Consider the following 24,306-nt stretch of genomic DNA (forward strand, 5'->3'; position numbering starts at 1 on the left):
ATTGATGTCACCTGTTAAATCAGTGTAGATGAAGCGGAGGAAGACAGGTTAAATAACAATTTTCAAGCCTTGAGACAATTAAGACATAGATTGTGCATGTGTGCCATTCAGAGGGTGAATGGGCAAGACAAAAGATTTAAGTGCCAGTCAGTCAACTGATAGTCCAGTACAACATTGGTGCCCAAAGACCAATAAAAGAATGCACAACTCATCGTACCTTGACATGAATGTGGTACGGCAGCCGACGACCCTACGAGTTCCATTTATTTCAGCAAAAAACAAGAAACTGTGGATGAGGTGGGCTAAGGAACTAAAGCACTGAAGTGGAAAAACATTGCCTGGTGTGCTGAATCCCGGTTGCTGCTGTTTCATGCCCATGGGAGGACTAGGGTATGGAGAAAACCATGAGTACATACATCCAACATGGTGCGTGTCAACATTGCAGGCTGTTGGTGGTGTGGGGTCTGTTTTCATGGCAGACATTGGGCCCCTTGATAAAAATGGAGCAACGTTTTGAATGCCACATGACATCATTGCCAATCATGTGCATCCCTTCATGGCAGCAGTGTATCCATCTGCAAAATTGATATTTTCAGCAAGATAATGCCCCATGCCACTAACAGGCCAACTTGACACAACTGTGGGAAGCATTGGAGTCAACATGGGCCAGCATCCCTGAGGAATGCTTTCGACACAAATGAATTGAAGCTGTTCTGCGGGCAAAAGGGAGTGCAATGCAACACAAAGATGATGTTCCTAATGTTTCGTACACTCAGTGTACTTGCAACTGTGACACACTGAAATAATGTCTGTTTGAACAGGATTAACAACAACTATAATCAAACAACCCCTGAATGCCTTGAACAAACTAAGGTGGGGTTACACTACAGCCCAACAGAGTGCCATTAACCAGGCAGCCTCCACCGTAGGCATCACAATATCATCTGATCAGAGGGCTATAAAGTGTAATGTCAGTGATCACTCCGCATACATCATCTGAACAATTACTGTGATCAAGTGAGTAGAGTTCCTTCTCCCGAGTCCAAAAGCAGTTGAGTTCATGTTGATGGTGCAGCAGCGTTAACACCCAAGACTCCTACAGTTTACATAGTTGCTGCTGGGCTGCTGACAGAGTACAGGATTCACTAATCACCACCACACAATCAATTACAAGAATATTTTAGTGCTAACGTTTTCCACTTCTCATGAAAAGCCAAAACACATGCTTTTGGAATGTCATGGCACAGGAAGTAGTCACATGTGGTCCCTATGATAGCATCAGCATCTCCTTTCTAGTTGAGAGGCACTGTTCTTAGTAGCAGACTTGGGTTCCAATACTATTTGATATCAGTTCAAATAATTGATCTGTAATTGATTGAGTCTGCCTGGCTTAATTAGACCAATAGAATAGTCCCAAAACTGTAAACCCCACCCATCTGACACTTCAGGTAGGCTAGAACAAACTCTCAAAGTATTTAAGATTTCAAATAGTACACTGAACAAAAATATAAAACGCAACGTGGAACAATTTCAAAGATTTTACTGAGTATTCATATAAGGAAATCAGTCAATTGAAATAAATTCATTAGGCCCTAATCTATGGATTTCACTTGACTGGGAATATAGACATGCATCTGTAGGTCACAGACACCTTACAAAAAAAAGGTAAGGGCATAGATCAGAAAACCAGTCAGTACCTGGTGTGACCACCATCAGCATCATGCAGCGCGGCACATCTCCTTCGTATAGAGTTGATCAGGCTGTTGATTGTGGCATGTTGTCTCACACCTCTTCAATGGCTGTGCAAAGTTTCTGGATATTGGCAGGAACTGGAACACGCTGACGTACACGTTGATTCAGAGCATCCCAAATATGCTCAATGGGCTGTGAGTATGCAGGCCATGGAAGAACTGGGACATTTCAGCTTCCAGGAATTGTGTACAGATCCTTGCGACATAGGGCCGTGCATTTTCATGCTGAAACATGAGGTGATGGCGGCGGATGAAAGGCACAACAATGGGCCTCAGGCTCTCGTCACGGTATCTCTGTGCATTCAAATTGCCATCAATAAAATGCAATTGTGTTCGTTGTTCGTAGCTTATGCCTGCCCATACCATAACCCCACCGCCACCAAAGGGAACTCTGTTCACAACGTTGACATTAGCAAACCGCTCGCCCACACAACGCCATACACGCGGTCTGCCCTGTACAATTGAAACCGAGGTTAATCTGTGAAGAGCACACTTCTCCAGCATGCCAGCAAAGGTGAGCATTTGCCCACTGAAGTCAATTACGACGCCAAACTGCAGTCAGGTCAAGACCCTGGTGAGGACGATGAGCATGTAAATGAGCTTCCCTGAGACGGTTTCCACAGTTTCATCAGCTGTCCAGGTGAAGAAGCCAGATGTGGAGGTCCTGAGCTGGCGTGGTTGTGAGGCCATTTGGAAGTACTGACAAATTCAACAGCTTATGGTAGAGAAATGAACATTACATTCTCTGGCAACAGCTCCGGTGGACATTCCTGCAGTCAGAATGCCAATTGCACACTCCCTTAAAACTTGAGACATCTGTGGCATTGTGTTGTGTGACAAAACTGCACATATTAAAAAGTGGCTTTTTATTGTCCCCGGCACAAGGTGCACCTGTGTAATGATCATGCTGTTTAGTCAGCTTATTGATATGCCACACATTTGTGCACCAAATTTGAAAGAAGCTTTTTGTGCATATGGAAAATCTCTTGGATTTATTTTATTTCAGCTCATGAAACCAACACTTTACATGTTGTGTTTATATTTTTGTTCAGTATGTTTTAACCCAGGTATGCTAAGTAAAACTACACCAGAGTGAGAAAGGCTATTCCACCAACTGACAGAAATAGAGACACTTCCTCATTGGTAAACCACAGTGGTTCGCCTTGCAGCATTTCACAACAACAAGAGGGTTCATATCAGATGACAACATGATGACAATCATCATAAGACAAGAACCTGCATACCTCAAGTCACATGAAAATGTACAATGTGTTTCAATAGAAAACCAAACAGCTTACAATATAACACAACACGCAAATAACTTGCTCTTCTGCTATTTGACATTTGTGAAATAGGAACTAGTGTCAAACGACAAAGATTCTGTAACCAGTAACACTACTGTATTATAAACTGGGTGGTTTGAACCCTGAATGCTGATCGCCTGATAATGGATATGACAAAACATGTATTTTTTGTGCTTCATTTACATTGGTAACCAGTTTATAATAGCAATAAGGCACCTCAGGAGTTTTTGATATATGACCATTATATCACGCCGCAACAGCATGCACAAGAACAGCCCTTGGCAGTGGTATATTGGCCATATACAGTGCATTCGTAAAGTATTCAGACCCCTTGACTTTTTCCACATCTTGTTACGTTACAGCCTTACTGTAATTTATTAAATACAACATTTTCATCATCAATGTACACACAATACCCCAAAGTGACAAAGCGAAAACAGGCTTAGATTTTTTTTTTTAAATGTATAAAAAATAAAACAGAAATACCTTATTTAAATAAGTATTCAGACCCTTTCCTATGAGATTCAAAACTGAGATCAAGTGTATCCTGTTTACATTCATCATCCTTGAGATGTTTCTACAACTTAATTGGAGTTCACCTGTGGTAAACTCAATTGATTGGACATGATTTGGAAATGCACACACCTGTCGATATAAGGTCCCACAGTTGACAGTGCATGTCAGAGCAAAAACCAAGCCAGGAGGTCGAAGGAATTGTCCGTAGAGCTCAGAGACAGGATTGTGTCGAGGCACAGATCTTGGGACAGGGACCAAAAAATTTCTGCAACATTGAAGGTCCCCAAGAGCACAGTGGCCTCCATCATTCTTAAATGGAAGAAGCTTGAAACTAACAAGACTAGCAATCGGGGGAGAAGGGCCTAGGTCAGGCAGGTGACCAAGAACCCGATGGTCACTCTGACAGAGCTCCAGAGTTCCTCTGTGGAGATGTGAGAACCTTCCAGAAGGACAGCCATCTCTGCAGCACATCACCAATCAGGCCTTTATGGTAGAGTGGCCAGACAGAACCCACTCCACAGTTAAAGGCACATGACAGCCCACTTGGAGTTTGCCAAAAGGCACCTAAAGGACTCTCAGACCAGGAGAAAAAAAGATAGAACTCTTTGGCCTGAATGCCAAGCATCACGTCTGGAGGAAATCTGGCACCATCCCTACAGTGAAGCATGGTGGTGGCAGCGTCATGCTGTGGGAATGTTTATCAGCGGCAGGGACTGGGAGAGTATTCAGGATAGAGGGAAAGATGAACGGAGCAAAGTACAGAGAGATACTTGATGAAAACCTGCTCCAGAGCACTCAGGACCTCAGATTGGGGTGAGGTTTCACCTTCCAACAGGACAACAACCCTAAGCACACAGCCAAGACAACGCAGGAGTGGCTTTGGGACGAGTCTCTGAATGTCCTTGAGAGGCCCAGCCAGAGCCCGGACTTGAACCCGATCGAACATCTCTGGAGAGACCTGAAAATAGCTGTGCAGCGACACTTCCCATCCAACCTGGCAGATCTTGAGAGGATCTGCAGATAAGAATGGGAGAAACTCCCCAAATACAAGTGCCAAGCTTGTAGCGTCATACCCAAGAAGACTCGAGGCTGTAATCGCTGGCAAAGGTGTTTCAACAAAGTACTGAGTAAAGGGTCTGAATACTTAGATAAATGTTTCAGTTTTTTATTTTTAATACATTTGCAAAAAATGACTAAATCTGTTTTTGCTTTGTCATTATGGGGTACTGTGTGTAGATTGAAGGGGAAAAAAACTATTTTAGTATAAGGCTAACGTAACAAAACGTGGAAAAAGTCAAGCGGGTCTGAATACTTTCTGAATGCACTGTACCACACCACCTTGGGCCTTATTTCTTAATTAGACTACTACTGCAGGTTTCACACACACACACAAGTAAGGTGGCCCTGGAGTAAATTAGGGTTAAGCGTCTTGCTCAAGGACACGTCGACAGATTTTTCACCTTGTCGGTTTGGGTATTGACACCTGCAACCTTTCGGTTACTGGCCCAACACTCTAACCTCTAGGCTACCTGTCGCCAAGAGCCATAGAAATAAAGGTATTAGATAAGTAGTGGAAATGTCCATGAAATATAGAGATAAAAACACTGTGGTAGTAGAGACAGATCTATAAAATGTAGACCATTTTGCTGTGTTCTTTAGTAATCACATTCTTTAGAACACTAAAACATGGAGGAGTGTGTGTTTATGTTCTTTAGGTGGTGGATTATAACTAAACAATGGTCCTAGGGTATAGACTGGGATTGATAAAGGAATAGAGCAACCCATCCCTATAAAATAACAAACATATGGTAAATGGCTGCTCATATATTGGCTTTGTTAAAATCAGGTAAGTCATTGAGAACACATTATCTTTTACAATAACAACTTGACCAAGGAGCAATGAGATGCTCCTGATGACATACAGTAGATTGTGTTACTTTGGGCTGTGCAAAGCAAACATTTTCTAAACTAAAGCATGGCATGATGCCAAAAAAAGACTCTCTGAGAACAATATAAACTGGTGCCATGCCACTGAATGACCTTCAAATCAATACATTTACCCAAGCCGAGCTTAACTGACTGAGCCTTTAGGGAGTTGTACAAGCCCAACAGCTATTTTATTCTCCAGGCTTATGTTTCACCAATGAGGACCGGGACCCTGCCTGGCCTGCAGCATGTAGCCAGCAGCTTGGCTGTGTGCGCTCTCACATGGTCTGACAGACATGCACAGCAGGGCCAGTTGTGTTCAAAGCACATAGCCTAGGCCACGAGGTGGAAATGGGCTGGCATGCTGGCATCCTGGCACACACCAGGCAGCACAGTGGAGGAGCTTGGGCCAGGTTGGGTCCCCAGGATATGGCAGCAGAGCAGAGCCGAACAGCTCATCATGTCATGGTAGAGATATTAACTAATGAGTATGAGGGTGCGTCCCAAACAGCATCCTATTCCCTATATAGGGAACCTGACTCTGCTGCTCAGAGAAAACATGTGGTACTATTGGGTAACCACAATTTCCTAATTTATTGTACTTGAGGATCTTACACAGAAGCCAATATAAGGTCCCATATAACTATCAACAGAGAATCTCCATTGAGCATGCTTTTTAATCCCGGACAAGGCTTAACCTGTCTGGGAAACTGGTCATAAATGAATAATCTCAGAGATAGGTCTAATTGCACTGGAATTGCTAATATTGTTTGTTGAGTTCCCTATTTAAAGACAAAAAAGATACAGTCTCACAGCTCCGCTCTGAGTCCCAACGGCCAGAATCTTCTGCACAGGGTCAAAGGCCATGGAGGAGGGCTGGTAAGGGAAGCCATGGCGCACAGTCTGAAGAAGCCAAATAACATATCCTGCATTAGATGTTAGATCACATCCAGATTCAACATTTTACAGACATACAATCAACTACTCTTATGTCATCTCATGTTTTGTTGTATCCAGGAAACTGTGTGACATTTCAGAGGCATTTGTTTTCGTCTAAATACAAAAGATGTATGATCAGTTTAAATCCATATCTAGACGAGTGTCTCTTTTCCACAGAAGTAAAAAGCTAAATATTTCTAGGAAAGTAGCTATCCCGTTTGACAAGCCAGGTGTTCCCTGTCACAGTCAGATTATTGGATAGCTGGTGTAGCTTGCTAGCTAGCCAACAACACCGGATGACATTATCACTTTAATTATAGCAGGCTAAACTCCACTGAAATTAAATCAGAAAATTCCTTGACCATGGAGTGCAGTTTAGTCCGCTACTTAATTACATAATCCAGAGGATTATTCCGATTTAATTTATGGCTGGTTGGTTGAGGACATTAAAGACAAAGATGACATAACCTTGCTTGTTAACTGGTGGGTTGATGCTTTGGCCAATGGCAATGCCAGAAATTGGGACTGTGGGAGGCAGTCAGTTGATTATCTTGACAGCTAACAATTCTATAGCTGGCTACCCCCTATACTAGCTAGTTACAAGAACCGCATCAAAGCAATGTCAGCATAGACACAAATAACTTAAGACACTAATGATTTAAAAATCAAGCGCTGTCAATATGTATCAACACTGCTCCTGCTAACTCGCTGTAAACTTCAATGATTCCCAGCAAAACAGCTAGCTAGTTAGTAGCCCACCTTACAGAGCTGAAAATGCTCCGACCGTAGTGTCTCTTGGATCACATCGTTTTGACTAGTTCCCGGTTGTGGAGATGCAGAGGAAAATGAAGAGGAAGCCAAGCCGTCCAGCACTTTTCTAATATTGAACTTCTTCATTTTCCCTCAATACAGACGAGGACGAAACACACAAATTGGATCAACAAAGCCACCATAAATTGGATAGTGCACTTCCTAGCTAGATGTTAGTTAAAGACGCACACTTGGCTAACACTATTATCTTGTTCTTAATCTCGCTCGCATGTTACGGACTGTGTTGGCACTGCGCTCTCCACAGTACAATTCACGTGTACACAGTTTAAGCATATGCACATTAATGCATTCTTGTCGAAAAATCTATTTGTAACCATCGATATTGCATGTATCCAGTCGGAGTCGATTGTAAGCCCTCCGCTGACGGCAGCCAGCTAGCTAGGCTACTGTTAGCCATCCTAGCTAACACGGAAACGCAGAGACGAGTCTGCGCGGTAGAGGCAGCAACACGCCGGATGTAACGTTACACATTGGATCCAGTATGTAAACATATAAATAACGTTCAATCATTCTTTTTGGAAACGGTTGTTAAACAAATAACGAATCACTGAATAAGATAATAACCTTCAACATTATGAAATATGCACTATACATTAATTTACCTATCCAGCGAGTTTACTTGACAAAATCACAAAGCTAGCACTCATTGAAAATAGAGGCGAAGCTACATGGACAACTGGACCAATAATGTTTTCTCCGGCAGGTGGAGTTGTTTCGTTTCTTTTTCCACTCACAAAGCGAGGAGTTTTGTATGAAGGTCAACAAAAGTGTCGAATTTGGTCAACAAAAACATGTAATGGATGAGGTTTATTTCATCAAATGGAAGTTTCGTAATGGTTACCTTGTTACGAGTGTACTGATATAAGTAGAACACGTGACATCCGGGCAACTTTGATTAAAAAATAACTTCACAGATCTTCATTATAAAGGATTTAAACACTGTTTCCCATGCTTGTTCAATGAACCATAAACAATTAATGAACATGCACCTGTGGAAAGCTCGTTAAGACACTAACAGCTTACAGACAGTAGGCAATTAAGGTCACAGTTATGAAAACTTAGAACACTAAAGAGGCCTTTCTACTGACTCTGAAAAACACCAAAAGAAAGATGCCCAGGGTCCCTGCTCATCTGCGTGAACGTGCCTTAGGCATGCTGCAAGGAAGCATGAGGGCTGCAGATGTGGCCAGGGCAATAAATTGCAATGTCCGTACTGTGAGGCGCCTAAGACAGCGCTACAGGGAGACAGGACGGACAGCTGATCGTCCTCGCAGTGGCAGACCACATGTAACAACATCTGCACAGGATCGGTACATCCGAACATCACACCTGCGGGACAGGTACAGGATGGCAACAACAACTGTCCGAGTTACACCAGGAATGCACAATCACAAAATCAGTGCTCAGACTGTCCACAATAGGCTGAGAGAGGCTGGACTGAGGGCTTGTAGGCCTGTTGTAAGGCAGGTCCTCACCAGACATCACCGGCAACAACGTCGCCTATGTGCACAAACCCACCGTTGCTGGACCAGACAGGACTGGCAAAAAGTGCTCTTCACTGACGAGTCGCGGTTTTGTCTCACTAGGGGTGATGGTCGGATTCGTGTTTATTGTCGAAGGAATGAGCGTTACACCGAGGCCTGTACTCTGGAGCGGGATCGATTTGGAGGTGGAGGGTCTGTCATGGTCTGGGGCGGTGTGTCACAACATCATCAGACTGAGCTTGTTGTCGTTGCAGGCAATTTCAACGCTGTGCGTTACAGGGAAGACATCCACCTCCCTCATGTGGTACCCTTCCTGCAGGCTCATCCTGACATGACCCTCCAGCATGACAATGCCACCAGCCATACTGCTCGTTCTGTGCGTGATTTCCTACAAGACAGGAATGTCAGTGTTCTGCCATGGCTAGTGAAGAGCCCGGATCTCAATCCCATTGAGGAGGTCTGGGACCTGTTGAATCGGAGGGTGAGGGCTACGGCCATTACCCCCAGAAATGTCTGGGAACTTGCAGGTACCTTGGTGGAAGAGTGAGGTAACATCTCACAGCAAGAACTGGCAAATCTGGTGCCATGAGGAGGAGATGCACTGCATTACTTAATGCAGCTGGTGGCCACACCAGATACTGACTGTTACTTTTGATTTTGACCCCAACTTTGTTCAGGGACACATTATTCCATTTCTGTTAGTCACATGTCCGTGGAACTTGTTCAGTTTATGTCTCTGTTGTTGAATCTTGTTATGTTCATACAAATAATAATATGTTCCGGGATTCATCCAATGGCATTGAGGAGTATACCACCTCAGTCACCGGCTTCATCAGTGCATCGACGACGGCGTCCCCACAAAGACCGTATGTACAGTTGAAGTCGGAAGTTTACATACATCTTCGCCAAGTACATTGAAACTCAGTTTTTCACAATTCCTGACATTTAATCCTAGTAAAAATTCCCTGTCTTAGGTCAGTTAGGATCACCACTTTATTGTAAGAATGTGAAATGTCAGAATAATAGTAGAGAGAATGGTTTAATTGCAGCTTCTATTTATTTCATCACCTTCCCAGTGGGTCAGAAGTTTACATACACTCAATTAGTATTTGGTAGCATTGCCTTTAAATTGTTTAACTTGGGTCAAATGTTTCGGGTAGCCTTCCACAAGCTTCCCACAATAAGTTGGGGGAATTTTGGCCCATTCCTCCTGACAGAGCTGATATAACTGAGTCAGGTTTGTAGGCCTCCTTGCTCGCACACGCTTTTTCAGTTCTGCCCACATATTTTCTATAGGATTGAGGTCAAGGCTTTGTGCTGACCACTCCAATACCTTGACTTTGTTGTCCTTAAGCCATTTTGCTATAACTTTGGAAGTATGCTTGGGGTCATTGTACATTTGGAAGACCCATTTGCAACCAAGCTTTTACTTCCTGACTGATATCTTGAGATGTTGCTTCAATATTTCCACATAATTTTCTCTCCTCATGATGCCATCTATTTTGTGAAGTGCACCAGTCCCTCCTGCAGCAAAGCACCCCCACAACATGATGCTACCACCCCCGTTCTTCACGATTGGGATGGTGTTCTTTGGCTTGCAAGCCTCCCCCTTTTTCCTCCAAACATAACGATGGTCATTATGGCCAAACAGTTCTATTTTTGTTTCATCAGACCAGAGGACATTTCTCCAAAAAGTACGATCTTTGTCCCCGTGTGCAGTTGCAAACCGTAGTCTGGCTTTTTAATGCAGTTTTGGAGCAGTGGCTTCTTCCTGGCTGAGCTTCCTTTCAGGTTATGTTGATATAGGACTCGTTTTACTGTGGATATAGATACTTTTGTACCGGTTTCCTCCAGCATCTTCAAAAGGTCCTTTGCTGTTGTTCTGGGATTGATTTGCACTTTTCGCACCAAAGTACGTTCATCTCTAGGAGACAGAACACGTCTCCTTCCTGAGTGGTATGCCGGCTGCGTGGTCGCATGGTATTTATACTTGCGTACTATTGTTTGTACAGATGAACGTGGTACCTTCAGGTGTTTGGAAATTGCTCCCAAGGATGAACCAAACTTGTGGCAGTCTACAATTATTTTTCTGAGGTCTTGGCTGATTTCTTTTGATTTTCCCATGATGTCAAGCAACGAGGCACTGAGTTTGAAGGTAGGCCTTGAAATATATCCACAGGTTCACCTCCAATTGACTCAAATGAGGTCAATTAGTCTATCAGAAGCTTCTAAAGCCATGATATCATTTTCAGGAATTTTCCAAGCTGTTTAAAAGCACGGTCAACTTAGTGTATGTAAACTTCTGACCCAGTGGAATTGTGATACAGTGAATTATAAGTGAAATCTGTCTGTAAACAATTTTTGGAAAACTTACTTGTGTCATGCACAAAGTAGATGTCCTAACCGACTTGCCAAAACTGTAGTTGTTAACAAGAAATTTGTGGAGTGTTTGAAAAACGAGTTTTAATGACTCCAACCTAAGTGTATGTAAACTTCCGACTTCAACTGTACATATCCCAACCAGAAGCCATGGATTACAGGTAACATCCGCACCAAGCTAAAGGCTAGAGCTGCCGCTTTCAAGGAGCGGAACGGTAATCCGGACGCTTATAAGAAATCTCACTATGCCCTCAGAGGAACCATCAAACAGGCAAAGCGTTAATACAGGACTAAGATTAAATCCTACTACACCGGTTCTGGCGCTCATTGGACGTGGCAGGGCTTGCAAACTATTACTGACTACAAAGGGAAACCCAGCTGCGAGCTGCCCAGTGACGCAACCCTACCAGATGAGCTAAATGCCTTTTATGCTCGCTTTGAGGCTAAGCAACGCTGAAGCATGCATGAGAGCACCAGCTGTTCTGAACTACTGTGTGATCACGCTCTCCGTAGCCGATGTGAGCAATTGGCCCAGCGTCGTTCGGGTTAGGGGAGGGATTGGCCGGCCGGGATGTCCTTGTCCTATTGCGCTTTAGTGACTTCTGTGGAGGTCCGGGCGCATGCAGGCTGTCACGGTCGCCAGTTGGACGGTGTTTCCTCCGACACATTGGTACAGCTGGTTTCCCGGGTTAAGCGAGCAGTGTGTCAAGAAGCAGTGCGGCTTGGCAGGGTCATGATTCAGAGGACATATGGCTCTCAACCTTCACCTCTCCCAAGTTCGTACAGGAGTTCCAGCGATGACACGACTGTAACTACCAATTTGGGAGAAAAATGGGTAAAAACAATATTATTAATATAAAGTATTCAGACCCTTTACTCAGTACTTTGTAGACGAATGTATATCGCCTCGTTATTGTTATTTTGTTTTTGCTCTATTATTTTTCACTTAAGTTTATTTAGTAAATATTTTGTTAAGTCTTATTTTTCTTAAAACGGCATTGTTGGTTAAAGGCTTGTAAGTAAGCATTTCATGGTAAGGTCTACACCTCTTGTATTCGGCACGTGTGTAACGATGTGCGCTGGGAGTCGGGAAACAAGTACAGGGAGTGAGTGCTTTAATAAATAAACACAACATAATGCAAAATAAGAAACATGAACAACACACAGACATGACACAGGAACAGAAACAATAACGCCTGGGGAAGGAACCAAAGGGAGTGACATATAGGGAAGGTAATCAGGGAAGTGATGGAGTCCAGGTGAGTCTGATGACGCGCAGGTGCGCGTAACTGTAATGTGTGCGTACTGGCGGCAGAGAAGTCAGGCGCAGGAGAGCAAAGACTATATTACAACGGTGCAGTTTAATAATAAAATCCCCGTGAACAAACACAATAAATAAATACAATGGGACGAAACCCTTCGCACGCCAGACATAACGTGCACAAACTCTTACAATCAACAATACCGGACAAGGAGATGTGGGGAACAGAGAGTTAAATACACAACATGTAATTGATGGGATTGAAACCAGGTGTGTGGGAAGACAAGACAAAACAAATGGAAAATGAAAGGTGGATCGGCAATGGCTAGAAGACCGGTGACGTCAACCGCCAAACGTCGCCCGAACAAGGAGAGGGACCGACTTCGAAGGAAGTTGTGACAGTAACAATGGTGACAGGTGTGTGCCATAATGATCTGCCTGGTGACCTAGAGGCTGGAGAGGGAGCACACTTGACAACGTGACATATATTTTGACTTGACCCTTTGGCAGCGATTACAGCCTCGAGTCTTCTTGGGTATGACGCTACAAGCTTGGCACACCTGTATTTGGGGATTTTCTCCCATTCTTCTCTACAGATCCTTTCAAGCTCTGCCAGGTTGGATGGGAAGCGTCGCTGCACAGATATTTTCAGGTCTCTCCAGAGATGTTTGATCGGGTTCAAGTCCGGGCTCAAGGACATTCAGTGACTCATCCCAAAGCCACTCCTGTGTTGTGTAGGTTGTGTGCTTAGGGTTGTTGTCCTATTGGAAGGTGAACCTTCACGCCAGTCTGAGGTCCTGAGTGCTCTGGAGCAGGTTTTCATGAAGGATCTCTCTGTACTTTGCTATGTTCATCTTTCTCTTTATCCTGAGTACTCTCCCAGTCCCTGCTGCTGAAAAACATCCCCACAGCATGATGCTGCCACCACCATGGTTCACCGTAGGGATGGTGCCAGCTTTCCTCCAGACTTGAAGCTTGGCATTCAGGCCAAAGAGTTCAATCTTGGTTTCATCAGACCAGAGAATCATTTTTCTCCTGGACTGAGATTCCTTTAGGTGCCTTTTGGCAAACTCCAAGCGGGCTGTCATGTGCCTTTTACTGAGGAGTGAGTTCCGTTTGGCCACTCTACCATAAAGGATTGATTGGTGGTGTTACAGAGATGGTTGTCCTTCTGGAAGGTTCTCCCATCTCCACAGAGGAACTCTGGAGCTCTGTCAGAGTGACCATCGGGTTCTTGGTCACCTGCCTGACCAAGGCCCTTCCCCGATTGCTCAGTTTGGCCAGGCGGCCAGCTCTAGGAAGAGTCTTGGTGGTTTCACACACACAGACGTGGTACAGTACTGTACTACAACAAGCAGGCTTAACATCCCCACACACACACACACACACACACACACACACATAATTCACTTATTTACGCAAGGGTCATTCCATGGGAAATGAAATGTGTAGGCCTATTTGATCCGACCCCCTTGCAGACGCTCTTATCCAGAGCGACTTACAGGATTCGAAACATCAACGTTTCGGTTACTGGCCCAACGCTCTAACCTGTGATGTAAGATACCTGTCTTTTAATATTCTCTCCCATCTTCTCTAACATAGCAGAGGTTAGGTAAGTCAGATAAATGTGATGGGAATAGAGATTATTTACCTTGTCTGAAATATTTCTCCTGAGGGGTAATAAGGTATGGCAACACAGATAAGAGGAGAGATATTTTCCACTGTTCTGTTCTCTCCACAAAATGCTCTTCCGCACACTCTGTCTCCCACACGCACACACACACACACACACACACTCACATTCCTAGCTGCTGCAGACCTTAGCCTGAGTCCAGTCTGTTTGTGCCATCATGCCTACTCCCTTGACACTCATGATGATGGCAAATGTTTGGCTTGACAGTGACAGCAATGGCGTTGGCAAGAACACAAATTACCATGCTACAGACACCTAGGTTTATTCCTGTAGCCAACTCACACTGCACCACAAACACACACACTAACCCCTCTACCTGTATGTCCCCCTCCATCTAGAAGGAGTAACTGTGTGGGTCTCTCGGCCCCGCCCCTCTCAACCCTCATCATGCCGGAACCTGTCCGTCACTCCCGGATCCCTGACCTCCCATTGGACAGCAGCCTGCTGTTTGAGTTCCTGCTCTTCCTCTACCTGCTGGTGGCGCTGTTCATTCATTACATCAACATCTACAGGACCGTGTGGTGGTAACCCTATAGTCATCCAGCGGCCTCAATTACTCTGGTTAGTAGTAATATAGACACACACAGAGTCACACACACACACACCTGCAGGCAGTCACAAACACACACACAGCCACCTGCTGCCTCTACCTCTCTGGTGAGCAAATGCACACACACGCACACACAGAGCCATGTATCTCTCCCTCCCCCATGATTTCTGAAGACACAGCCCTGGATAAGAACACCCATGAGTCTGTCAGCGCCCAGATCGAAAAGAAGAACACATGGAGGGTCGGTTACTCTTATTGCCTTCTCCTGCTATCAACTATTATAACGTCATGTAACATTTTGGGAGCTTCATGGTGCAAAATGGCATTTTACAATAAGGGTCCATTAACAAGGGGTTTATAAAGGGTTTCTAATTCATTTAGTAATGGTTAATTAATCATTTATAAGTCCGTATGTCTCTGATGGGAATGTGTTTATTCCTGCAGCAAGCGTTTAATGCCACAGCGGTGGTCCTTCACATGAGGCATCTCCAGCTGGGTAACAGTCAGGAAGCTCCCAGCCTGTCCCCTCTGCCGAGCCCCTGTAGAAGACACCTGTTGCTGGCTGAGAAGGAATACACAGGTCAGGAGGCTCCCAACCAGACTCCCAGCCACTGAAGAAGACATCTGCTACTGGCTTAGGAGGAACACACAAGTCAGTGGCTCACAACACGACCCATTAGGATGACATGTAGTGGAATAGCAAAACAAGTGTCTCACTTACTAAAATTATGATACTTCTCACTCACTAAAACGAGTAAAGTTTTAGTAAAGAGTCTTGATTTCCAAGATCACTGTGTGTCTAGTTCTGAACTGTCCCTGTCTCTCTGTATCAGAGTCTCTGGTTGAGGAGGCTGTTAGCCCAAAAAAACTAAGAATAGGTCTCAGTTAATCCACAGAGGTCTCAGTTAACCCACAGTTTTACTCCTTGATGTTTAAATCACATTCTAACCTGAAAGGGCGGTATGATCCTGTTGATAAATACCATTTTGGGGGAGAGTTTCAGCGCTTTGAACTCGTCAAAACTGAATCCATTTCAGTTATTGAGAGCATGGAAGATGTAATGAGCTCAGCCCTCTTGCTTAACAGCAAGCAATAGAAGTGTTCGAATACAAAGCCCTTCCATGGATTTTCTTCTTCATTCATATTGGGTTGTTTTTTTAAGCCATTGTATGTGTACAGCGAGAACTTGAATTCAAAGATGTAAACAATTTATCCAATTGCCTCGTCTCACTTCATCATTACATCTGTCACTCTCGCTCTCACCTTAAGGTCACGTTAAGTTGTTGATACTTTTCATAACCTATTGCACATACAAACGTGGGATTTTATGTTATTCACTTGACTACTCATTTTTTAAAATGTTTTTGCACCACCCTATTTTCCCAATTACTCTGTTTAAATGTCCATCATTTTTATGTACAAGAAAAAGCTTGGCTACCTTTGGGGTCTAATGTGTTGGGATAAGTGGCATTGAAAAATCTGACATGGAATATATACCCTAACCTGTGTTCTGTGTAAGAGGCGATATTTAGTGAGAAATTGTCAGTTGTAACCCTTTTGGCTGAGGTTTTCAGCCCTCTAACAAAATATTACAAGTCATATGAGCTTAAAAGGGCTTAATTAATAACCTTTGGGGTCAAAGATGTTGAGTAAAGTGGCATTGAAGAGTCTGATATGGAATATCAGGCCTAACCCTAACCTGTGAAAAATGAATGTACTACGACAATATCCTACCAACCCCCAATTCAGTAGTGGCCTTCAGTGAGGTAGACAGCTGCATGTTTCTGTCCTCCATAACTGGGAAAGGCATAGAAGACCCTACATCCATCTCATTAGATCAGAACACTATGGAGCAACAGTGATTCATATTTATGGTTTACGTATATTATATTCCCAATATATATTGTGTTCATTGTTTTCACAACCCTTTATGTAAAGAGAATAAGGACAGGTGTCATATGATTGATTAAACATGTTTGGAGAATTTAACTTTAATTTCCAACTTGACTTCTGTGACACATGCTATGGCTTGGAGTCTTGCGTCGGCAGTTACACAACATGATTAAAAGTACGTGGACACCTGCTCGTTGAACATCTCATTCCAAAATCATGGGCATTAATATGGAATTGGTCCCCCCTTTGCTGCTATAATGGCCTCCACTCTTCTGGGAAGGCTTTCCACTAGATGTTGGAACATTGCTGCCAGGACTTGCTTCCATTCAGCACCAAGAGCATTAGTGAGGTCGGGCACTAATGTTGGGCGATTAGGCCTGGCTCGCAGTCAGCGTTCCAATTCCTCCCAAAGGTGTTTGATGGGGTTGAGGTCAGGGCTCTGTGCAGGCCAGTCAAGTTCTTCCACACTGAACTCGACAAACCATTTCTGTATGGACCTCGCTTTGTGCACAGGGGCATTGTCATGCTGAAACAGGAAAGGGCCTTCCCCAAACTGTTGCCACAAAGTTGGAAGCACAGAATCGTCTAGAATGTCATTTTATGCTGTAGCGTTAAGATTTCCCTTTACATGAACTAAGGGGCCGAGCCCGAACTATGAAAACCAGCTCCAGACCAATATTCCTCCTCCACCAAACTTTACAGTTGGCACTATGCATTGGCGCAGGTAGCGTTCTCCTGGCATCTGCCAAAACCAGATTTGTCTGTCAGACTGCAAGATGGTGAAGAGTGACACATCACTCCAGAGAACGCGTTTCAACTCCTCCAGAATCCAATGGAGGCGAGCATTGCGCATGATGATCTTAGGCTTGTGTGTGGCTGCTCGGCCATGGAAACCCATTTCATGAAGCTCCCGACGAACAGTTCTTGTGCTGACATTGCTTTCGGTCTGGAACTCGGTAGTGAGTGCTGCAACCGAGGACAGATGATTGTTACACACTACAGCACTTGGCGGTCCCGTTCTGTGAGCTTGTGTGGCCTACCACTCCGTGGCTGACCCATTGTTGCTCCTAGACGTTTCCACTTGACAATAACAGCACTTACAGTTGACCGGGGCAGATCTAGCAGGGCAGAAATTTGACAAACTGACTTGTTGGAAAGGAGGCATCCTATGACGGTGCCATGTTGAAAGTCACTGATCTCTTCAGTAAGGTCATTCTGCTGGCTATCAGGGCACAAGGCGGGACCCAAATGCAGACACAGGAGGCAGATGGTTGGAGTCTTACAATGTTTACTAATCCAAAGGGGTAGGCAAGAGTATGGTCGTGGACAGGCAAAAAGGTCAAAACCAGATCAGAGTCCAGGAGGTACAGAGTGGCAGACAGGCCCGTGGTCAAGGCAGGCAGAATGGTCAGGCAGGCGGGTACAAAGTCCAGAAACAAAACCGTGAGGACTAGAAAGGGGAGAATGCAAAAAGCAGGAGAATGGGAAAACCGCTGGTTGACTTGGGAACATACAAGACGAACTGGCACAGAGAGACAGGAAACACAGGGATAAATACACTTGGGAAAACAAGCGACACCTGGAGGGGGTGGAGACAATAACGAGGACAGGTGAAACTGGTCAGGGTGTGACACTGCCAATGTGTCTATGGAGATTGCATGGCAGTGGTGCTCGATTTTTACACCTGTCAGCAACGGGTGTGTCTGAAATTGCCAAATCCACTAATTTGAAGGGGTGTCCACATGCTTTTGTATATATAGTGTATAGTTTTTAAATAACTTGTGTGGATGTTTATTCCAGTTGGTATTGGCAGAAGTGTCAGATGAAGCCCTATGTTGACCTCATGCAGAAGAACTATCCTCCAGACTTCAAGTATTAAGCTGAGTTCTTTGATGCCAAAGAATGGACTCACATCTTTTCCTCATCCGTGGCAAAATATATTTACCTCAACACAAAACACCATGAAGGTAGACTCTGTGTGTGTGTGTGTGTGTGTGTGTGTGTGTGTGCGCGCGTGCAATGCATGCTCCACTAATAAGGTGTAGCCTTTCATTGAATAAAATAATAATTCTTATGATTCTACCAGATTAGGCCTATAAAAATGTATTTGTGGTTTATTGTTATTATCCTATTTGCAGGCTTCACTCTGTGGGGTTCTGAGAACTCCTGGAACTGGACTTGGCTCCTAAATGGGACGTAGTTGGAGAAGTGTCTGGAGCACTCAGCGCCAACAGCGACCTGCGTCTGGGACTGTACCACTCCCTGTTTGACTGGTTTAACCCGCTTTACAAGCAGGACGCTGCCAACCTGTACACTACCAACCTCTTCCCCACCACTAAGACGCTGCCCGAGCTCTATGAGATCATCAACAAGTACAAGCCGGAGCTGCTGTGGTCCGATGGAGACGGGGATGCTCCTGATAAATACTGGAACAGCACCGGATTCCTGGCTTGGCTATACAACGAGAGGTACCGTCACAGAGATAATAGACAGAATCTACCACACTCCCAAAACATATTGGTGAAGGTGCTAGGGTCAAAATGCAAAACTGGAGAAAGCAGAAAAGTCTCAGCACACTTCCAGTCAGATGCACATTTATTTTGATAGTAGCTGAGCTTTCGGTCAGTCGACCTCCAACAGAGCATATCCACATACAAAAGTGGGACCAGTCATAGAGATAAAATATGATGTAATATGTTTAGGGAAATAATATACAATAAGTGTTCTAATTCCACTCTGCTTTATAATGAGAAGTAGGGACTTTATGGGCTAAGACACAGATTAAGCCTAGTCCTGGACTATAATGCACGTTCAATGGAGATTCTCCATTCAACATGATTTTTAGTCTAGGACTAGGCTTAATCTGTGTCCAGGTAAACTGGCCGTAAATGTATAAAATTCTACACCAATGTCTTTTTGCAGTCATAGGTCTATTTAATGTGTCAGTTAGTGCTATGGAGTATGATGTGTGCACCAACGGTATAAACATCACATGCTTCAGCATTTGCATTAACAACACTGGTACAGTATTGGAATGGTACAGTATTGGAATAGCCCAGTGCGAGAGACCGTGGTGACCAATGATCGTTGGGGTTACGGCAGTATCTTTACCCATGGAGGCTACTACACCTGCGCTGATCGCTACCAGCCCGGACATAGACAAAGGTTCCTGGGGTTACAGGAGAAACGCCCAGCTTAAAGACTACTTCACTATCGAGCAGCTTGTGGGGGTCAGTTTTAAATGGTTCTGAAAGCAATTTATTTTATGGTAAACAGGAGACTTAAATCATTTAGGTCACAAAAGTTATTGCACTACCATAACACAACTTTTAGTAACTGAATCAGTCATAATCCTGTTTAGTATAACTCATAAACAGCATCATTTAACTGTAAAGTGCACTCAAAGTCTAAAGTCTTTTGACTTGTTTTTTAAATGCTGCTGGTCCTGTGTGTTTCTTGTATAACACTTTACAACAGTTTTTTGGATAACCTAAATGCTCTACTCTACAACATGACTTGTTTGGCTTCATTCTTCTCTCCTAGACTAATAATTGTACACTACAGTAGGACATGTATGAAGCTAATAGGAATGTATTTGTTATCGGGGAGACTGAAATGTGGTTACTTTTCCAGCCCCACACAACTAAACTACGCAACAAAATGTTGCTGGGAGCAGTGCAGGGTCGGCTGCATTCCTGCCTATGGAAGATGTTATAATATTTCCTATAGCTGTCATAAAGGCTTTATGACTGCGTACTTGTGTCTTGCGTGATTCAGACGTTGGTGGAGACCGTGTCCTGTGGAGGGAATCTGCTGATGAACGTCGGACCTACGCACGACGGACGCATCGCCCCCATCTTGAAGAGCTTCTGAAGCAGATGGGTCAGTGGCTGGGGGTCAATGGAGAGGCCATCTACAACACCACCGCATGGAGGGCCCAGAACGACAGCATCCCAGCTAGCGCCTGGTCGGTTCATACAAATAATAATAATAATTAGAAAGGGTCATTTTTCATCACTTGCTTCAGCTGTCCAGAAGGGGTTTGATGCTAGTGGAAGAAGTTTCAATTGTAAGAGGCAGAGTACTAGAACGTATTTTTTATCTAGCTCCGTAATGGGTGAGATTTGGAGTTTGTAACAAACCTCAACACCCCAGGGTACACAGTGTTCAGCATATGTAATGACTCCACAGGGGCAAACACGTACAAGGTATCACCATAGTCGATTACAAGCAAGATATTAGCGAAATAAGTCTCTTTCTCACTTCAAAATATAAACATTACTTGATCTCCGCATGTGTGGTTCCCACCATGAAGCATGGAGGAGGTGTGATGGTGTGGGGGTGCTTTGCTGGTGACACTGTCAGTGACTTATTTAGAATTCAAGGCACACTTACCAAGCATGGCTACGACAGCGATACGCCATCCCATCTGTTTTGCACTTAGTGGGACTATAATTTGTTTTTCAACAGGACAATGACCCAACACACCTCCAGGCTGTTTAAGGGCTATTTGACCAAGATGGAGTGATGACCTGGCCTCTATAGTCAGCCGACCTCAACCCAATTAAGATAGTTTGGTATGAGTTGGACCGCAGAGTGGAGGAAAAGATGCATATGTGGGAACTCCTTCAAGACTGTTGGAAAAGCATTCCAGGTGAACCTGGTTGAGAGAATGCCAAGAGTGTGCAAAGCTGTCATCAAGGCAAAGGATGGATAATTTAAAGAATCTAAAATCTAAATTATATTTTGTTTTGTTTAACACTTTTTTGGTTACTACATGATTCCATATGTGTTATTTCATAGTATTGATGTCTTCACTATTATTCTACAATGTATAAAATAGTAAAAATAAAGAAAAACCCTTGAATGAATCAGTGTGTCCAAACTTTTGACTGGTACTGTACATGACATTTGTATTTTAGAATTTTACCTTTGCCTATTTGATCTGGTTCTAACATAGGCCTACGGATTTACGCCATGATTGTCAAAGAAACATCACATTTGTGCTTCATAACCAAAAAGTTGTGAGTCTTGATTGTTGACCAATGACCAGTCATCAGCATTAGCTCACAAAGGAGGATGCATATATCCAGATTCATCTTCAGAAAGCAGATACATTTTCTTTCTGTATGACTACACTGATATTATCCATATAAAAGTGATCCATATACACTATATACAGTTGAAGTCGGAAGTTTACATACACCTTAGCCAAATACATTTAAACTCAGTTTTTCACAATTCCTGATATTTCATCCTAGTAAAAACTCCCTGTCTTAGGTCAGTTAGGATCACCACTTTGTTTTAAGAATGTGAAATGTCAGAATAATAGTAGAGAGAATGATTTATTTCAGCTTTTATTTCTTTCATCACCTTCCCAGAGGGTCAGAAGTTTACATATATTCAATGATTATTTGGTAGCATTGCCTTTAAATTGTTTAACTTGTTTAACTTGGCCTTCCACAAGCTTCCCACAATAAGTTGGGTGAATTTTGGCCCATTCCTCCTAACAGAGCTGGTGTAACTGAGTCAGGTTTGTAGTCCTCCTTGCTCGCACACGCTTTTTCAGTTCTGCCCACAAATGTTCTATAGGATTGAGGTCAGGGCTTTGTGATGGCCACTCCAATACCTTGACTTTGTTGTCCTTAAGCCATTTTGCCACAACTTTGGAAGTATGCCTCATGAGTGCACCAGTCCCTCCTGTAGCAAAGCACCCCCACAACATGATGCTGCCATCCCCGTACTTCACGGTTGGGATGGTGTTCTTCAGCTTGCAAGCGTCCCCTTTTTTCCTCCAAACATAACAATGGTCATTATGGCCAAACAGTTCTATTTATGTTTCATCAGACATTTCTCCAAAAAGTACGATCTTTGTCCCCATGTGCAGTTGCAAACTGTAGTCTGGCTTTTTTATGGCGGTTTTAGAGCAGTGGCTTCTTCCTTGCTGAGCGGCCTTTCAGGTTATGTCGATATAGGACTCGTTTTACTGTGGATATAGATACTTTTGTACCTGTTTCCTCCAGCATCTTCACAAGGTCTTTTGCTGTTGTTCTGGGATTGATTTGCGCTTTTCGCACCAAAGTACGTTCATCTCTAGGAGACAGAACGCGTCTCCTTCCTGAGTGGTATGATGGCTGCATGGTCCCATGGTGTTTATACTTGCGTACTATTGTTTGTACAGATGAACGTGGTACCTTCAGGCGTTTGGAAATTGCTCCCAAGGATGAACCAGACTTGTGGAGGTCTACCATTATTTTCTGAGGTCTTGGCTGACTTCTTTTGATTTTCCCATGATGTCAAGCAAAGAGGCACTGAGTTTGAAGGTAGGCCTTGAAATACATCCACAAGTACACCTCCAATTGACTCAAATGAAGTCAATTAGCCTATGAGAAGCTTCTAATGCCATGACATCATTTTCTGGAATTTTCCAAGCTGTTTAAAGGCACGGTCAACTTAGTGTATGTAAACTTCTGACCCACTGGAATTGTGATACAGTGAATTATAAGTGAAATAATCTTTCTTTAAACAATTGTTGGAAAAATGACTTGTATCATGCACAAAGTAGATGTCCTAACTGACTTGCCAAAACTCTAGTTTGTTAACAAGAAAGTTGTGAAGTGGTTGAAAAACGAGTTTTAAAACCTGTTGGGGCTACAGGTTAGCAATGAACCCCGAGCCGGGATTGCTAACAAGGCTGGAAATTCAAAACATCAAAAATCTAATAATTTCAATTTCTCAAACAATCAACTATTTTACACAATTTAAATGATAAACATCTCCTTAATCTAACCACATTGTTCGATTTTCAAAGAGGCTTTACGGCAAAAGCATAAAGTTAGATTATGTTAGGACAGTCATAGCCACAAAAGTACAAACATCCATTTTCAATTCAAGGTCAGGCGTCACCAAAAGCAGAAACCAGCTTGAATTATGCACTAACTTTTGTCAATCTCCATCAGATGACACTCCTAGGACATTATGTTATACAATACATGCATTTTTTGTTCCATCAAGTTCATATTTATATCCAAAAACAGCATTTTACAGTAGCGTGAAATTCAGATTTTTTTCTTCTCTGAAATGCTTACGGTGAACATAACAAAATTACTATTCTTAAACATTGGTAAATTATAATATTGTCATTCAAAGAATAATATATTATCATCTCGTAATTGCTACCGAATGGCCAGATCTCAAAATAACTTTACTGGGAAATCACATTTTGCAATAAACGGGGTGCTATGCTAAGAACAACAGGCTATGCTATACAGTTAGCATCATCTAAAATCGATAATAACATTGTAAATATCCCCTTACCTTTGATTATCTCCATCAGAAGACAGGCATCCCAGGTCCGGAACAAATGTGGTTTCTTTTGACAAAGTTCATAATTTATGTCCAAATAACACCAAGTACTTAGCGTTCATTATGCTCCCACAAAACGTGGTGGGGGACTGTAAAATCACGCCGAAAAGCTAAAAAAACCTAGTAAATAATCTATTTATGTTCGTTCAAACATGTCAAATGTTGTTTAGCATTAATCTTTTGGTCCATTTTTAACGTTAAACATCAGTAATATTTTCACACAACCTATCCTATGTCGAGATAAACAATGAAGACAAAACTCACGTTTCTCAGATTTATGCGCAGGCGCAAAAAAATGAAGTGATGACATGTCAACTTCCTTGGATTCTAATTTGCTCTCTGTTTATCATAGACGCTTCAAACAACTTTATAAAGATCGTTGACATCTAGTGGAAGCCGTAGGTGTTGCGAAAT

At 43.3% G+C, this 24,306-nt stretch overlaps 2 protein-coding genes across 7 annotated transcripts in view; one reads left to right on the forward strand and one right to left on the reverse strand.

Moving 5' to 3' along the window:
* stxbp5b (syntaxin binding protein 5b (tomosyn)) overlaps positions 1 to 23,862 on the reverse strand; it is a 63,219-nt gene extending 39,357 nt beyond the window's left edge. For 4 of the 6 annotated variants that reach the window (XM_014197167.2, XM_014197140.2, XM_014197150.2 and 1 more), the window contains exons 1-2: positions 7,196 to 7,685; positions 6,303 to 6,400 (exon numbers count right to left, since the gene is read on the reverse strand). In XM_014197167.2, coding sequence (XP_014052642.2) covers positions 6,303 to 6,400; positions 7,196 to 7,333 — 236 coding nt within the window. In that variant the 5' untranslated portion in view covers positions 7,334 to 7,685. Of the gene's footprint in view, positions 1 to 6,302; positions 6,401 to 7,195; positions 7,686 to 20,284; positions 20,492 to 23,844 lie in introns of those variants that run through there. The other 2 variants (XM_045718230.1, XM_014197159.2) reach the window with 2 other exon arrangements.
* LOC106602861 (alpha-L-fucosidase 2) lies at positions 14,795 to 19,793 on the forward strand. Its single transcript, XM_045695159.1, is given in 5 exon segments — positions 14,795 to 14,875; positions 15,079 to 15,214; positions 18,689 to 18,995; positions 19,582 to 19,683; positions 19,685 to 19,793. Coding segments are annotated over 5 exon segments (720 nt in total). The 3' UTR covers positions 19,779 to 19,793.
* Positions 23,863 to 24,306: the final 444 nt, after the last annotated feature.

The sequence above is a fragment of the Salmo salar genome, chromosome ssa01 (assembly GCF_905237065.1).
Source record: "Salmo salar chromosome ssa01, Ssal_v3.1, whole genome shotgun sequence".
Classification (NCBI taxonomy): Eukaryota; Metazoa; Chordata; class Actinopteri; order Salmoniformes; family Salmonidae; genus Salmo; species Salmo salar.